General features: G+C 36.3%; 1 protein-coding gene across 1 annotated transcript in view; it reads left to right on the top strand.

Moving 5' to 3' along the window:
* DNAH5 (dynein axonemal heavy chain 5) overlaps positions 1-18875 on the top strand; it is a 148247-nt gene that overhangs the window by 123665 nt on the left and 5707 nt on the right. Inside the window, exons 65-76 of the mRNA XM_030042131.1 lie at positions 17-199; positions 4127-4370; positions 5499-5613; positions 6072-6262; positions 7570-7691; positions 8558-8707; positions 10341-10586; positions 12133-12352; positions 13004-13209; positions 14064-14267; positions 14880-15095; positions 17715-17927. Of these exons, the coding sequence (XP_029897991.1) occupies positions 17-199; positions 4127-4370; positions 5499-5613; positions 6072-6262; positions 7570-7691; positions 8558-8707; positions 10341-10586; positions 12133-12352; positions 13004-13209; positions 14064-14267; positions 14880-15095; positions 17715-17927 (2310 nt within the window). The remainder of the gene's footprint in view (positions 1-16; positions 200-4126; positions 4371-5498; positions 5614-6071; positions 6263-7569; positions 7692-8557; positions 8708-10340; positions 10587-12132; positions 12353-13003; positions 13210-14063; positions 14268-14879; positions 15096-17714; positions 17928-18875) is intronic.

The raw sequence follows: 18875 nt of genomic DNA, 5'->3' as shown, positions 1-18875 counted from the left end.
TAATATTTTCCTTAAGGTGAAGGTTGGTGATAAGGAAGTAGATGTTATGAATGGCTTCAGACTTTACATTACTACAAAACTGCCAAATCCAGGTTACTCTCCTGAAATTAGTGCTCGAACCTCCATCATTGACTTTACTGTGACCATGAAAGGTCTTGAAAATCAACTCTTAGGCAGAGTCATTCTCACAGAGAAACAGGTAAAAGAATGATTTGTATCTTTTTCTTGGCTATACGTCTTACATTTACCAGTAGAAGGTTTTACTTTCATTTTAACATATTACTCTATTCCCATATTGCAGGGTAAATTTCTGGCTCTATTGTGTTTGTTCTTAATATAACCTATTTATGATGGTTTAAAAGCTGGCACAGAAGCAATTGACTCATTCAAGTGGAAGTTTCTATTTGTCTTTGTTGTCGCAACTGTATCATACTCACCTTATTTTTTCCTGCCTCAAAGAGTTATAACCTCATGAGAATGGCCTGTGAAAAGGAAAAGGGCCTGGAATAAAAACTGATCTCCTGTCTACAAACTGTGGAGCTCATGGTGATGTAACCTGGTGCAAAGGATTCAGACTTAGTTACTTCCTTGCTCCAAGGGGAAACGGGCTAACTACCTATTTTGACATTGGAGATGTATTAGTCCAAGTTCAGGTTGACAATCCCAGTAAACAAGCCGCCAGCAGTTCTGGACGGAGGCTGGCTGGTATCTTTTGAACTATTGGACACCTAATCTGTGTAACTATAAGGTCAGGCGATGTTGAAGTCAAATGAGACACTGTCCGTCTGTGTGCGTTTACTGAGATTTTTGGCAATAGTTCCAGTTTACCTTCGCTGGAGAGAAATGTGTTTGTTTGTTCCCTTATTGTGGCATCTCTTGAGGTCCTCCTGTCCTCCTCCCCCACCTCTCCCCAATGTAAGACATTCCTCCTTAATGGCTCTAGTCATCTTGTTAATGTCAAATAGTTGCATTTCATTCCTGATCAGTCCATGGATCTCATGAGAGAAATTATACTCATTCTATGAAGGCTTATATTTTGTCAGACAGCTTCATTGCACTATCAGCTTCGCTTCAACCAGTGACAGCTTGTCAACCCGCTGTGTAATGGAATTATCACTGTCTGCGTGAAACACACTGTGATGTGTATATTCACAAAGCCTAATGCCAAACTTCACTTCTGGGGCCTGCAGTACAGTACATTCCTCAAGATGACAGTAATTTTGTCAGCAAATTCCTCCAGTCATCGCAGTTGCTGTATGCCTGCTTGGAGGACACAGAAAACATAGGAGCTGAAGTTTTCTCAGAAGTGCAAAGCAGTAGACTGAGAAGTAATGGGTGCAAGTTGGAACATGGGAAATTCTGATTAGATATTAGGAAAAAAATAATAATTGCATTGAGAGTGGTCAAAACCAAGAACAGATTACCCAGGGATGTTGTAGAATCTCCATTCTTGGAGGGGTTCAGGACTCAACTGGACATGGCCCTGAGCAACTGACCTATTTAGACCTGCTTTGAGCAGGGCGTTGGACTGGTTCATATCTGGAGGTCCCTTCCAAACTAAAATTATTCTACTATTCTGTGGTATCTTTGCCACTAACTTGGAATGTCTAATTGGTGGACATACTGTGCTCTCTGGACCTGGGCTTCTCAGAGTGGTCTACTCACTACTGCTTTGTTTGTAACTGTCTGGGGAGAGTTCTTCCAGATAAATGACAAGTGGACCACTTGACAGGCAGGGGGACTTTCGTAGAACATACTTACTACTTTTCAGTTTGCTTGGCCTCTGTTTTTGCACCCTGTGGTTCAGGGTTTTCTGAAGAGTCAATTTGGACATATCCCACCATCCAAAACCTTTTTTTTCCTATGGTAACTAATTATGCACCTTTGGGAATTTGAGGATTTCCCTCTTAAGTGTCTGGATTCTTGCTACCTTCTTGTAGGCTTTGGTAGGGAGGTGGTGGAATTATTTAACTGTGTGACCGTTTGCCAAATGATTTGAGCAGTATGACTGCTTGGTGATATCCAGTGTTAGAATGTATGTGTGGAACTTCTCCCCCCAAAAGAGAAGAGATTATTTATCTGAAGTCAGTGTTCCTCAACATTTGTATGTACATTTAGATCCTTCCTGCCATTCCACTGTCTCTAATACAGTTCTGCACTTAGAATGAATGAGATTCAGACATAAGACGAGGAAAAGGAGGGTTTACAGCACATCATTTAAAGATCTGGCAAAGTCTGACTTTCTGTTCCTGTGTTGTCTGGTATGCCCGTTGGTAGAATCTGTGTGGCATGCATCTTGGAGAATTGATTGATTACTGGTGAGAATACTGGTACTGATTTCTTCCTTTCCATCAGAATGTTAAACCAATTTGCAAATGTGAATTAAGCATAAGAAGGTCAAAGGGGAGCTGGTATATCTGTATAAATTTAATTCTACTCTATTTCTTGGAATAATTGGATTTGAGAGACTTGGTATATATCTGAATGTAGTGTAACTTATACTGTTTTAATTATATGATTGTTTTGATACATTGTATGTTAGGTAATTTGACCAAAAACTTGCTTATTTACTGTTGTAGAAATAGAAATGCCAGATTAGTAGTGGAGTTATGCATGAACTATTTATGGCTTTTTGAATTTTCACATTCAAATGTCAAGATTTGTGGTAGAAAAAGCCTCAAGTTTTGTAAGGAACAGTTGATGCAAATTCTTGCACTTGTGAATCATTTTGTGACAGAATGATATAAGCTACGTAGCAGCTTTTATATGTTATGAATATTAACAAGATCTAGCATTCTTTGCTACAGCCTGTAAAATGATGTCAGTTTGTGAAAGCAATTCCATAAAACTGGTTTTGAAATAGCCTCTTTGGTGCAAGGTCCTTGAATTTATGTATATGGTAACTTGGCTTAGGTTTTTTTGCATCCTTGATGTTATGACTAGAAATTTTTTAAGACATGCAGAAAACATACAACTGTGTACTCTTCCTGATATGCAAAAAGTTTTTTAAAAGCTTAGTAGTTGGATTTTTCACTAAAGTTTTCATCTTCGGTTACTTCACTTGCTTTAGTTTGGTCATTCTGTTTCCAACTCTTTTCTCAGGCTCTTCTTGTGAGGAAAACTCAGCTTTCTGTTTTTTAAATGCATTGCACTCTAAAATATGTTTAACCTGTTAAATTGAACTCAGCAAAACATGAAATTTAATTTGGCTCAGAATGATTTCTCTGCATGATAATTATTTAATTGGATGCTAACATTCTTTTAATGCTATACTTTTAAAAATTGTTTCTGCTTCATCAAACTTGCATAATGCTTGTCTTGCTTCATAATTGCTACCTGCTTTTCTTTAGTTTGGTTAGGCATCAGTTGATTGAAATGGAGTTAACTGTAGTTTTCTTGTCTTTTTTTCATTTGTTTTTGTCAGAATCTTTTGAATCTGTATGCACATCTTCTAAGTTGACATTTACGCTATTCTATGCCAACAGTCCCAACAAATCTTTTCTACCTGATGATGGTGATGATGTTTCAATATACCTTTTGTATACTTCTAGTGAAGAAACTCAGTTTGAATTCTATGTGCTTTCTTTTCTTAATAAATGAAGCATTTTAGTGAGAGGCTGAAGTTATCCTTGTTTGATGGAGGAGTATTTTTAGATGCACTTCTTGCAATATTTGATGCTCGATTCATTGACTAAGGATGCTCATTATTACCGAGACTATATTTTCAATATGGTGATTAGAAAACAGGGCATAAATGAGGATGGTATTAGATGGAGTGAAATAAAATCCTGTGCCTGGAAAGGTGTTTGCACTTGTCTTTGTCCGAAACAGAAAGAGAAGAAAAACAATTATTATTTTGAACATCTAATTCGGCATGATATGAGCATGCTCCATAGTATTTTTTGAAACCATTTGTTAATGCATACTTATGTAGCAGGTTCAGAAACCTGGCAATAGACCTACTGTCCGAAATACCACTGGAATTCTTTCCTCAAATTAACGCAGTTATTCTTGACCTACACTGTTTCAGTAGGATCAGTACTTTTAAAAAAAATTATCTTGGGTTTTTTTGGTTTTATTTTTGATTACTCCTCTGTTTTCCAAATATTGCTGTGTATTCCAACAGGAATTAGAGAAAGAAAGAACAGATCTTATTGAAGATGTGACCATGAACAAAAGGAGGATTAAAGACCTAGAAGATAACCTTTTGTTCCGACTTACAAGCACTAAGAGTTCTCTGGCAGATGATGAAAGTCTAATAATTGTATTGAGTAACACTAAGAAGACTGCTGAGGAGGTAACACAGAAACTGCAAACTTCTGCTGAAACGGAGGTACAGATCAACTCAGCCCGTGAAGAGTATAGACCTGGTAAGTGAAGGTAGCGATGAAGGACAAATGACTGGAGCATACAGTTAAAACAGCAATACTTAGAAATGGTGGGATGAGATCAGGAATACCCTAATGGGTGGGAAGGATTCGTGTTCTGTAAGTAAAACGTATCCAGGAAATGTCGTATTGAGCTATGGTGGAGAAAAAAGTCAATGTTATGCTTCACGTGGAATTTATAAAATGGAATGATCTAGTCTCTCCCTAGACTTTCCATTGCTCTATATACAAGCCTACATGTCCATCTAGTCTACTGGGTAAGAAACTTGGGAGGGCTTGGTTGTTCTTTCTTAGCTGTTAAAATGTTGATGCTTTTTACGGACTGTGAATGAGACCAGTCATTAGGGTATTTAGGTAACTGTATGTTTGAGTTCACATGTTGACATTCTTTTAGGGGGCCAGTATAATTGTAAATGCTTTTTGTATCTGTTTGGATGAATGCTTTGTTTATCACATCATAGATCCTTAAGTTATTATACTCAGCACATTTCATCAGTCTTTTGGCTTTTAACTGACATGTGAAAGCATCTGAAAAAAGTTGGAAAAAAAAATGTTCTCTGGAATTAAGTGTAACACCTGCGTTGTAGGAAATGTGTAGAAATGGTACAGTTAGTGTACCAGAAATCATTACAGATTTTGTAAAACTTTTGTATTTAAAACAAAATGACTGCTGAAAGTAAGTTAAATCAGTTGTGGGGAAGTTAAATCAATGTAGTTCATTTGGATTTTATATGACTCCTCTAAAAGTCTGCAAAGAGAAATTTGTTTGGATACTCAAAAAGTACTTCAAACTGTCTTACTTTTTATATGTTCTACTGATGATCTGAATATTGCAGTATACCATCCAGATGCCTTCCAAATATGCTCGTATTTGCAAACTGGGCTTTACATAGTATGCATTAGTTACGGAAAAGATTTTTTTTTTTTTTTTCTGATGTATGAATGAGGATTAAATTAACATTTTAATTATTTTTCTGGCCAGTACAGAATGGAGCAACTCAAGGATCTTCAGTTAGCATTAGTGTTAAACTCACTGTACTTGCTGTAGAGAGCTAAAGTTTTCTGCTCTGCATTTCTGCTTTGAACACAGTCTTGTTTCCTATCCTTCAGTTGCAACTCGAGGTAGCATCTTATACTTCCTTATTACTGAGATGAGCATGGTCAACGTGATGTATCAAACTTCGCTTCGGCAGTTTTTGGGGCTTTTTGACCGCTCCCTAGCCAGGTAATTTAGCTAACAATATGTATAATTTGTATTTACTCAGTCCTGAAGGTGGTTGTAGTACAGTAAAGATTTGTTGTAAACTAATGGCAGAAGGAAGTGTTGCTTGATACAATCTTGACAGGAATTGTCAGTTTAAATACCCGTAAGCCTTTGTTACTTGCTAAGGCAAAGAACCTTCAAAGGTACTTACGGTCCTTAAAAACTAGGCATTAGGTAACAAAACCCATTATACTGTGTTGATTTTCAGCTATGCAGAAAGGCTTGATTAGAAAGGAATTGGTTTTTATTCCTCCAATCTGAAAGTTGTTGCTAGCTTGCTATCTGATAATCTGTGTTTGTGATCTATTTTTTTTCATGTTTTAAAAGTTCTGAACTACAGCTTTGTGTCATTTACATAGTACTCCCTTTAATAAAGCCTATGCAAATTGACATTCAACTGCAGACCTTTCTTCCAACAGGTCTACCAAGAGCCCTATAACTAGCAAGAGGATTACTAATATTATTGAACATATGACATATGAAGTGTTCAGATATGCTGCCCGAGGACTGTATGAGGAGCACAAATTTCTTTTCACGTTATTACTTACATTGAAGATTGATATACAAAGAAACAGAGTGAAGCATGAAGAATTTCTGACACTTATTAAAGGTTGGAACTACAGAACAATTTTAAGTAGAGCATATATATTATTGCAGAAAATTTGAGAGCTGTAGTTATATCTCCTAGCCAACCCGCTGCTTCTGTTTGCACATAAGAAGCCAGTCAGTTGAAAGAATCATGCTTACAATTCTGTTCTGGTAACAGACAACACTGTATGGTAGTTCTAATTTATAGCAGCACACCCAATATTGATAAATATAGCTTTGAGAATTGTGAGAATTTAAAAGGAAAATTGTTAAGTATCCTTTCAGTTGATGTTTGTCTGCTGCTCAAATAGCACCAGGTATGTGTTTGACTTAGAAAAATTATTATTATATTAAACATCTTTTAGTTTATCTCGTAACTGCAGGAGGACAAGCAAGCAAATATGAACAGAAAGCGATGCTAACACTTTAAAAGAATATCAGACTCTTAGCTGAATGTGACAAATTCATGGCTTTAGTCTTAACTGCATGCAAGCACTGTGTATCTTCACTTGAAAGCTTGAAGTCATTTTGTATTACCTTTCCAAGATACTTAATTTTCCAGGCAACATTTATTTATGGATTATAACTGTTAATTTATCTATGTTGAATCTTCAGAATATCTTTTCCCAACAAGCATTTATTTCCAGGCTCATTGCACAAAGAAATAGTAAATCCTCAAAAGAGAAACTGGTTAACAAAGATTAAGTTTAAGGTACACCATAAAAAAAATTTAATATAAACTAACCAAACTACAAACTCTGCTTCAGCGAAGATGGCATGACTTCATAAGGTAGAAAACCCCTGTAACCCTATTATTAAGAATCTGGATTCTTGTACCTTGTGTTTTCTTTTTATTTTGTGTTTGCTTTGTTTTAGCTTCAGTTGAATTCTTAGGCAGGCAAATGTACATATTGGCAAAGTTATTACATTATCTACAACAACAAAAAATCAAACAAAAAAACATTGAGATTAAGCTGCTTCAGCTTTTTCTCCATAAACTGAAGCTTATTCTTTTACAGTAAATAGTAGATTTAGCTTGTAATGGGAAGCTGTTAAGGATTTTAAAATGTTATGTTTTAAAGTAAGATGAAAAATAAGGTTTGAAAATAAATTTTATATGTTACATAACTCAGAAATTTCTTTATGACCATCCTTAGTTACTAAGTAGTCTTTCTCCAGACTGGGAAGACTTAGTCATGTGAAATAGTCTTGCAGTATCTAGTTTACATTTTCCAAATAGATCTTTTTTTTTTTTTTTTTTTTTTTTTTTTTTTGTCTTTTGGGAGTCTCTAACAGTTCTAATTATAACCAATTCCTAATTTCTTGCAGGTGGTGCTTCTCTAGACCTTAAAGCTTGTCCTCCTAAGCCAGCTAAATGGATTCTGGATATGACTTGGCTGAACTTGGTGGAGCTCAGTAAGCTTAGACAATTTTCGGATATTCTTGATCAAGTAAGTAAGAGCTTTTTAAAATGGATCCCTTGTTTGACAGTGATCGTCTGGTAGTGATCAAGGCATGTGGTGCGAAACTGGTTTGTTTTATAGAATGGAATCAAACTGACAGCAGATAGTCACAGTTGTGGCCCCAACTGCTTAGCAACCTGCATTGATAAAAAGACTTAAAAAACCCCAGGAAAATGAAAAGAAAGTAGAATGTTTCACACCCTACATAATTATAATACTTTCGGATTGGGATACAACTTGATATTATCCAGTTTACATAATGCAACTTGAATCTTCTAGTTGTTAGACTTTCTTGCATCCCTGTTGTGCTTGCTTATACTATGTTTTATGATGCTCGTTCCAATATTTCTCTGATTACCTGGAGTGAGAGTTAGGGAAAGGATGTTCAGTAAATTCAACACTTATATGAATAGCCTTAACGGATAGTAAGTGTACGGTAGCTAATGGAGTAAGTAAATAGCATTTGGTATGTGAAGAATGCCTTCTCTACAGTCATGTGGGGAGCTGGTATGTACCTAGTGTTCTCAAAGCTATGTGTGAGCCTAGCTATCTGTGTTCTGACCTTGCTATGCCATTATATCGTTAATGGAAAATACTGAGTAGTAGCTCATTTTTTTCAGAATGTGTGAATACTTAAGGGCATTGTTGCATTCTACAATTTTGTACTTAAAATCCGAAAGCTTATCCTTTCTTTTTTTAATAGCTTTATTAAATCTGTGTACTCCCATTGCTAAACAAGTGCCTGTGTGTGGATTACACATCTCTGACCCTCATTAGGAGTGTGTGACCTAGTGGCAGTTGAAATGTGACTTGTCTGTTTAGTGAGATTTACTCCTTTCATGGCATAACTGCAGATTTCCAGAGCAGAGAAACAGTGGAAAATCTGGTTTGATAGTGAGAATCCTGAAGAAGAACTGGTTCCTAGTGGCTATGGTCAATCCCTGGACTGCTTCAGACATCTTCTTCTCATCAGATCTTGGTGTCCTGACAGGACCATAGCTCAGGTACATTTATGTAGCCAACTTAGACTATTTAGGTGTCACTACAATAATAGTTACGGGATTGCAGTTCAGTACTTTTTTATTTAATGCTAAGCTCCTTTTTGTAATGGACCTTTATGTTGCATTTTCTGAAATTCTTTTCAGACAATTTATGCATTTGTTACAAGTGCAGTGTTAGCAAAATTATTCCAATATGTTGAATGAATATTAGCCAATGATTTTATTATGGAGATGGGATTTCATCTGGAAACGTATGTGTTTATTCTGTTCTGCTTTATCAGTTCAGAAGGTATTTTTGGCTGCCCTTGCTGATATTACTCACTGGAGTTGTAGAATTGTCCTCATGTTAGGCTGAACTAAAATCTTTTCGTGAACTCGGTTAAGAGAAAACAAAACATGAAAACAATTTAACTGAGGAACCTTTTCTTGCATGGAAGAATTAGACCCACCTGACAAAAATCTGTATTAAGGTCTGTTCAAAATTTTTAATTTCAAGCCATCTATTTATAAAGGAGAGAAATATAAAATTATAGTTTATTAAATGGTTAGACCTGTTTTTAAGAAAAATCAGCTTCTAGGAGCCTCTTAATCTCCAGTGCAAAAGAATAAAAATTACGCAATTGCTGACAATTTCAGAGCAATGGCTGGCAATTTATCGAAGTCAGAATGCATCACTAAAAGTGTGGTATTAATTTTATGGATGTGAACCTTTAGACATTGTGACTGGATTCAGAGAAAGTTTCAGCAATTATCGGTGTAACTGCAGTCAATAGAAAGTTAAATGGTACTGTATAATGAATCTCTCAGCTGTATGCTATGTGTCTGAAACAGATCACGCAAAATTAGTTCCTCAGTTCTGTTAATGGGGACAAGATATACTTTCATCTTACGATGGTTTTATGAAAACTAATAGTTTCTCAAATGCTAAATGCCAAATATCTTTTGTTTGAGAAGTAACGCAGAGGTATTAAGGGGAAGATTGGTCTAAGACAAAAGCAATGTAGTGGGAAAGAATACAAGAAAGAGCCTTTTCTATTAGTAAAAAGGAATGATAATTAACAATTTTTGAAATAAATAAGGAATAACAGAGATGGTATTCAGCTGTTCCTCTGGATCTTCTACTTAGTGACAGTTATTTTCATCATTACTACTATTAAGTCATTGTTTGTTTAAGCATGAAGGTGGGAAAGACCTAACAACTTTGAAGCATATCTTACATTCTTTCCTCCTTTTTTCTCTAATTTTTGGAAAGGAAAGCTAGATTTTAAGGTTAGGAGTTATGCTATCTAATGGAGATACCATCTTTAAATCATTAAAACCATTCTAAAGGTTTAGTAAGGTTATTATTTTTATTATGCTGTAATTATAGGTTTTATATATAGAAACACGTGCAGATATATGTAATAGAATAAGTATTTTCTTAAGTTTTAACTTCTCCTAGAAGGCTGTAAGAAATAACACCTTCAAAGACAGTATGATATTGTAATGTAAAAATGCATTTGTTGCATATTTGTATTTCTGACAGAAATTTATAGCAGCCTTTGCTCTTCGGTTTATTTACTGGTTGTATTTACACCGGGAAGAAAACAGTATTATATGATTACATCACAGGTTAAATTTACCCTTTCTAATATAGGCAAGAAAATACATCATTGACAGTATGGGGGAGAAATATGCAGAGGGAGTCATCTTGGACTTGGAGAAGACATGGGAAGAGTCAGATCCACGTACTCCTCTCATATGCTTTCTTTCCATGGGCTCTGATCCTACGGACTCAATTATTGCTTTGGGAAAAAGACTGAAGGTAGAGACACGTTACGTTTCCATGGGCCAGGGACAAGAAATCCATGCTCGTAAACTTCTACAGCAGACAATGGCTCATGTAAGAGACAAAAATCTGAATGTTGTTTGTATCTGTATTAAACACTTAGAAATGAAAATCCTGTCACGAAATCAAGTTGTTTGGTGGGTAGGTAATGCTGATGAAAGAACCTATATTTATTTGTATAAATAAGTGTCTTAAGCAATAGAACTGTCTTTTCACATTTAATTGGCCATAACAAGCTTTTTGATACTGTGCAGACATTAGTATTTTTCATAAAAAATGGAGTTTTTTGTTGTAGGTTTTTGACTGATGAACGTAGCTGAATTGGTTGTTTGGATTGCATGAATATTAAATATTCTTTAGCAAGGATTTCACAATATTTTTTCAGTTTTGTATTTTTAGTAATTCAAACATATTTTGTTAAATGAAGATTAATTCCAAATATACTACTGATAGTTACATAACCTTGAGAAAAACAAGGCTGGATGGCAAAGTATTTTGTATTGGTGTAGTCTGGGTTTTGAATTGGGATGGACAATCTGACAGCACAGGCATTTTACAGGTGAAATGTGGAAGAATTAAGGAATAAAGTTTCCTGTATGAGAAAGAAAAGCTGAGATGCTCCAATTCAGCATGCTTTGCCCATCAGGTGGTAGTATTGCTATGCCTGCTGATGCGAACAGATTAAACTTCTTGTGCTCCTGTTATGATCTTCTTCCCTGTTTACATAGCTAGTTTTCCTCTGACTCTTGCCTCAGATTCTCGTTTTACAACTCCACATTAAGAGCTAATTAGCAGATCAGATGAGAAGAAACTCATTTAAAAGGTAGGGAAGAGCAGCTCCTTTTAGTTAAGAGAAATGCAGTTACGTTCTCTTGCCGTCTCACCCTCTTAATGAAGAGATATGCGAGATGTCTATGTGAAGTATGGTAATTCATATGAGAAAGTCTGATATCTATTGATTGATAGCAACAGTTTAATTAAGCATGTATATTTGGTTATTTTCCAAGCCTGTGACCCTTGTGAGGAACAACGTTTAGCAGCTTGCCCTATGGAGCTACTTCTGGGTAGCTTATATAAGCTACCCTTATATAAGTCAAGATTTATCAGTGTTTATCAGCTGTCAGCATAGTCATGTCCAGGTATGTTGTAAGCATACTGACATGGAAAAGGTAGGGACTACCTGAGAAGACAAGATGGGACAAGTAAGGACCACTTGTTTAGACGATAAAACCAAACAAGCTAACAATGCCTCCAGAAGGAACAGCCCACAGCTTAGCTCACATGTGCTTTCTTTTGGAGAAAAATTTCTTTGTTAATTGCCTGTGTACCATTACTATGGATGCTGGTCTCTGTACATGAAACGTACATGAAATCAAATGGTTAAAGGCCTTGGTTTTGATTTGGTGAGCCAGTGGTGCAAAATTGACTGTGGAAGATTTCTTCCTTTAAGGGTTCTGATAAGCACTTCAACATGCTGTATTTTGCTATAGCTTAGATGTGTTGGCTTTGTTCCTAACCTACAGCATAAACAAAGAGTGATTTTAGTGATTTCAGTTTGTAAACGGTGTTGGTAACTTTATATTTTGTTGTTTTAAACTAGGGAGGTTGGGCACTTCTGCAAAACTGCCACCTTGGACTTGACTTTTTGGATGAGCTGATGGACACTGTAACAGAGACAGAGACTGTCCATGAAAGCTTTCGACTGTGGATGACAACGGACATTCACAAACAGTTCCCCATCACCCTTCTTCAAATGTCTATTAAGTTTACCAATGAACCGCCACAAGGGCTGAGAGCTGGACTGAAGAGAACATATAGTGGTGAGTGCTGGAGTGGTAATGATTTAAATTTTGCTCATTTTTGGACTCTCTGATGTTGTTATGTGGTCGCATTGTAGCCACTGATAGTAGGAGTAACCTAGTATGAGGAACTGATCAGAATGATGACGAGACGCATCTTGGTTCTTGGTTTGAGTTAGAATTTGTGAAAATTAAAAGGAAGAGAAGCTCTGCTGCAGTTCTGTTGGCAGAACTAATTGGACAGCAAAACAGGAAATGTTTTTTCTTTTCTCAAAGATTGGCTTCAAATATCTCAGTTCAAAGCGTTTAAATTTTTAATCTTCTTGTGTCTTTTGGCAGAAAAGCAACATGTTAATCTTTGGCTATTAAGTGCTCTTTACATTGCATAAAATAATGGTCAAAGAGTCTGTGCAGAAAGCAACTTAATGTGAATGCAGCTATTAGTAAATTATGGGGTTTTTTTTCCTGAAGTTTACTCTTTTAATTTGAGCAACTTAATAACATGCTATAGACTGTCTCCAGCATAGAACACTTTGTCGGACAATAATTTACTCTTCGGAGAGGCAGAGAGCCAACTGAGTATCTCTAGGAGTGATGTTTTAGCACTGATTTGAAGTCGTTTTGAAAAATACTATTATTGTGTTTCTTATAAAGCCCACTTACAATCAATAGGTGTCAGCCAGGATTTACTAGATGTCAGTGACATGGTGCAGTGGAAACCAATGTTGTATGCTGTAGCCTTTTTACACTCTACTGTTCAAGAAAGACGCAAGTTTGGATCTCTGGGTTGGAATATACCCTATGAGTTTAATCAAGCTGATTTCAATGCTACTGTGCAGTTCATTCAAAACCACTTGGATGGCTTGGATGCAAAGAAGGTAATTAATGTCTTTGTGGGGAAGGTGGATTAGGGTGATGGATCTTTCTAGTAGTGGAATGTATATACATAGTTCCCAATAACTGAAACACCAACATGATTTCAAATTCTTCTTTTCTTTCTTTCCACAGACATTCAACATTCCAAGTATACATGTCAGTAGACCAGCATGCTTAAATTAGGCTTTTAATCCTGTGCATGTTAAATTTCTATGTTAACCTGTTCATTAAAAAAAAAAAAAACAAACAAAAAACCAAAAAAAAACCCCCAAAAAACCCCTTGCAGCTGTCTCCCCTGAAAACTTCAGAAATATAAACCTTAGAAGTATAGACCTTCTTTTCAATGCTAATTAAGTCAGAGAGTTAAAAATGGACCACTGTATTTAAAATATTCTTTTGTTTAAATCTATTTTGAGTAAAAATAATAATAAAATTTGGCTCCTCCAACCTGTCTTGGCAGCCTAAAGAAGTTGAAAGTGGCTTTAAATGACTATGTAAGAATTCCTCTTACATTCCTCACTTTCATATGGTCAGTGGTCATATAGAGGTCTGTGGCAGATCACTTTGCGATCGGCATTTTATGTGAAGTTGAAAGCATGATTGGAGTTTAGCTGTATCCCTCTTGCTCAGATGCTGGAGTAGCATCTTGAATTAGTTGTTGATGAATTCTGTTTCGAGAAATCATTGAAAGTGTTCTGGGAATGCATGGTTATAGGAAAAAAGAGTAGTAAGAAAATAACTTTCTTCCAAAAGGGACAGAGATGTGGGACTTGGTATATCAGCTGTTCTTACTAAGGGAGATGTAAATAGGTGAGAAGAGGATTAGCTGAAGTCAGTGCTTTCTGCTTGGTTTTAGGGCATCTCCTGGGGTACTGTTTGTTACATGATAGGTGAGATCCAGTATGGTGGCCGTGTGACAGATGACTATGACAAAAGACTCATGAACACCTTTGTAAAGGTTTGGTTCAGTGAAAATACATTCAGTCAGGAATTCAGCTTCTACAAAGGATACAGCATTCCCAAATGTACTATGGTGGATCAATACCTTCAGTACATACAGGTTGGTAAATGAAAGCTTGTAAACACAAAAAAACCCAATTAACTTGTTTCTCACAAGTTCCTGAGTCCCTATATTTTCTCTTTCCTTCTGCGTACCTGTATTTTGTCTTTTATTCACAGATTCTTTACTGTTTTCTAACAGTCTGTATATTTATTAGTGGTAACTAATTGTTGTCGTCAATGTTATCATTGTCATGACAGGAATCTTTTCTTTTGCATGTGATTTGCTTGAGGAACGTACCTGAAGGCATACAGTTATTAAAGAGGGCAAAGAATGGAGTTCCAGACATGGGGTACAACCTCACAGAAATAAAAAGTGTAGATATATGAAAGTACAAGCTGATAGAGGTTAAAACTGAATTTGTTGTTAACCTTGGTGTGATTTGGGCTGTGACATGATAAATAGATTACAGCAACTTACTTGCCCTAAGACTCTTTGAAGAGATTTAGCCTCTTATTTTACAATGTAAGGGTTTGGGGTTTTGTGTGTTTGTTATTTGGTTTTGTTGTGGTTGGGTTGGTTTGGGGTTTTTTTGGGTTTGGGTTTTTTTTTTCAATTATTAGCTTATAAATGCATCTCCAGTTGTGCTCTTTTTTGTATTTTACTATGTAGAGTCTTCCTGCTTACGACACACCAGAGGTGTTTGGTTTGCACCCCAATGCAGATATCACTTACCAAAGTAAACTTTCCAAAGATGTATTGGACATCATCCTCAGTATTCAGCCTAAAGATAGCTCTGGTGGAGGAGGTGAAACCCGAGAGGCAGTTGTAACCAGACTGGCTGAAGATATGCTGGAAAAGCTTCCTGCTGATTATGTACCATTTGAAGTGAGTTAATGAAATTGTGTCAAAAATTGTGTCAAAAACATTTGCTCCATCTTGCTTTGTGTGTATTAACAAAAAAAAAAAAAAAAAAAGTAATGATACTAATTTTTCTAAAAGCATGTCTGAATTCATACAGGCAATACTTCAAAAACATATTTTAAAGGAGTCTGACCAGACTCTTAACATTTATAATGAAGTCACTAAATGTGCACTGAAGTGCTTTTGTAAGAGCTTTTTCAAAATATTAAACCACTCAATGCTTGAGTTGTCATTTGCACTATGGGGGAGGTAGGATCATCAGCTTTTAACTAAGGTTGTTGACACTGTAGAGAACTAAGGTCGTGTTGTAAGTGTATTCATGCTTCTAAAAGTATTACAGCTTTCATATGTGTATTACTTTGGGATTCAACTTACATCCTGAAGATATTTTTAGGTTGCTTTCTTCTTCAGTGAAGTGAATGCTGAAGAGCTTGTCAAGTGATAGGTTTCATTGATTGAAGCCTAGTGTTAGTATCTCAGGATCCGTATTAACACATAATAGCCTATGTAATTATATTTGTAATGGACACCTGCTGCCTTGCAGCCATTTCTTTTTTGAAATAGCAACTTTCCTTCTGTTTGTGGAAGATGGAACTGATTCCCAAGGTGAGAGGGTTTTCTTACAGTTCGAAAACACTTACTGATGACTAGATGCATGGACGCTCCAATCAACTGTATTCTGTGTCCCTATCCTGGAGACCACCCTTTAATTGAGTGTTTGAACAATTTGTGTTGTTTCTGGGTCTTCCCATAGTTTCTATTTGTTCTTTAGAGCCCCAGAATTTCAGGGTGCTGACATTATAGTTCTTCCTAGGTGAGGCTGGTTATGAGCTTCAAATAAATGAGAGGAAAATGCTTGTAAAATAGCTAAGGTTCCTATATTTCCTGTATTGGGGGATGCTGAACTTTTGTGTTTCATTATAGTTGCAAAAGCTTAAAAGCAAGTAAGATTAGTTATGTCAGTAATAAAGCATTTACAACACTTTTGTTAGGAAATGGATGTGAATCACACCAATGTGTCATCAGAAAGAAGTTCACACCCGTGTTTGTACTTTAACAGATTTCTGAAGTAGCCACCTGCTCATCTAGGCAGTAGGATGTTTTATTAATTAGATAATTTGCCTGTCATCTCCTTCTTGAGGAGAGTGAAATCTCCTATTCTTAGTCTTCTGCCATTTTACTTGCTCTTTAATGGAGGTTAGCATGAGGACCTGATACAAGGTTAGGTGGCTTATGAATGCCAAATTTCTCCTGTCAGGATGCTGAGTTATGAGAAGGAGCAAGGAGACTTGTACTATCTAATGCCCTCTTTTCTGTTTTTACACAGTAATAAGTTTCCCTTATGTGGGGTATGCTCATGAGTACAGACTCTCTTCAGGTACCCATGTTTTACATCTGTTGTTTTATGTTTTCTGTAGCCCATTTTGTATTACACGATATCCCTTTCCTCAAATGGCATAATTATGATAATATATTTTATCTGAACAGATGAGTTAACGTATCTGAATTTGGAATACTGATGATTATCTAGCACACTTCCAAAAGTTTGCACTTGACGTAGTTTCTGACCTGTGGTCTTTCTAGAAGCCTGAGCTTTATGACTTTCCAAAAGGCTGAAGCAGGTGTCTGAGATCTGCAAAGGTTTGCAATTTGTTGAGTTTCTCAGAAGGGTACTGCTTTACTGATGGGCTAAATCTCCTTGTAGTTGTTAGTCCAAGTCTCTTCAAATTCTACTCGACATCCCCGGGAATAGATATGTGGCTTAATAATGACATATATAGTGTCATTGTATAGGTACAGTTAGGTTGTATAGGTCCTGTTAGGTTTACAAGAGCTCTTCTTGGGCAGATTAGCTCTGATCGGAAATGACAAATAGAAATTTAGTTTGTATTAATAAAAGCGAATGTGGAGCACTAAGCTTTTTCACGTGGTGAAAACTATTTAAATTCCTTTTTGTGTACTGATAGAAAGGTTATGCGTGTTACTAAGAACAGGGCTGTTCTGTTACCCTGTATAGGATTCAATACCTGTTATATATAATTTTTTCACCTATCTCCCAATAGGACCATATTGACTACAAAATTTCTAGTTATGTCCATACAGTTGTTAATTTCTTAACTTTAAACTTTTGCTGAAAAATACATCAGCAAGTTTTATTAGAATATAAGACTGCCTGGCATTGTGATAGTTCCCAGGCATTGCTGATAAATAGCGCTACTATGCTGAGGCAAAGTGGCTGGGGCAATCACTCTTGATTTGTGCAAAGTGAACCTTGGCAACTGTATGCTGGAATTAAAGCTGAAATACTTGAAATAGGGTACGGCCTACGTGCTGTTTAAATGACGTTAGCTCATAGAATGACATACAGACTAAATCTTGAGTTAGACTAAAAATGTAGCCAGTCTCAGCATCATAGATTTCTTTTGGAACAAATCCTGTATTTTTGTCTTGCAGAGGATTCAAGGAGAATGCCAAACTGACCGTTTCACTTCCTAAATAAAACTATTATGTCTTAAAAGATGTATTGGGGCCTAACCTCTGGTTTTTACTTCTGTTGAAGGATCTTTGGTTTTCTACCTACAGGTAAAAGAGAAACTAAAGAACATGGGACCTTTTCAGCCTATGAACATATTTTTGCGACAGGAGATTGAACGAATGCAGAGAGTTATTTCCTTAGTGAGAAGCACTCTGACTGATTTAAAACTTGCCATTGATGGGACAATCGTTATGAGTGAAAATCTGAGGGATGCTTTAGACTGCATGTATGATGGAAGGATTCCTGCTAGCTGGAAAAAAGTAGGTGTACATCACTTCTTTTTAAGGGGAAAAAAAAGTTATTTGTGTAGAGCTAGATTAAACTGCTAGACATACAGTAAATACTTTTTTGAAACACAAGTGTTAACCAGGACTGTGCAACTGCTGGAGTAGATTTTGGGCTAAAATAAACACAGTCAAAACAAGCCCTTTTTCATTTATAAAAATACAAACGAATGTAGGAGATGCAGGTATTTCCCCTTTTAACAGCCTGTTGCATATTGGCAGGATAAAAAGCTAGAGAGAAGAGAATAATTTAACATGTGATGATGGATTTTAAAAAATAGCGGACTACACTGTTGCTTTTCTTTGAGATTAAGACTTGTAGTCATAGAATGACAGAATAGTAGAGGCTGGAAGGGTTGTCTGGAGATAGTCAAGTTTAGCCCCACTTCTGAAAGCAGGGTCAGTTAGAGCAGGTTTCCTAGGACTCTTCAGAATCAAGAGTCTACAGTCTCTCTGGGCAACATGTTCCAGTGTTTGATCGCCCTCACAGTAAAAAACAACCAACCACCAATCAAGCAAACAAGAAATCCCTTAAGTTTAGATGGAATTTCCCACATTTTGTCTTGTGCCCATTGCCTCTTGTCCTATCACTGACAAGGATCTGGCTCCATCTTCTTCCATTTTCCACACATGAAGTATAAACTTTGATAATATCTCCTCTGAGTCTTCTCCAGGCTAAACAATCCCAGCTCTCAGCCTCTCCCCATGGAAATTGTTTTCAGGGACAACTACAGCTTTTGGAAACTGATGGAATGAAAAACAGGGAGGTTTTTTTGGTGTTTGCTTCTTTTGTGTTTATTGACAAAGTGTTTTCATGGTACAAAACCTAGACCTAAGTAGGTGCTTCACAGCACAAATATGATACAACTATTCAAAGAGAAAAATCATCATAAATTTTCACATAGTCCAAGCTCAATTTTCCTT

This window comes from Aquila chrysaetos, chromosome 18 (genome assembly GCF_900496995.4).
Source record: "Aquila chrysaetos chrysaetos chromosome 18, bAquChr1.4, whole genome shotgun sequence".
Taxonomy (NCBI): Eukaryota; Metazoa; Chordata; class Aves; order Accipitriformes; family Accipitridae; genus Aquila; species Aquila chrysaetos.
The sequence above is the reverse complement of the archived record's forward strand: the minus strand, read 5'-3'. Positions and strand labels throughout refer to the sequence as shown.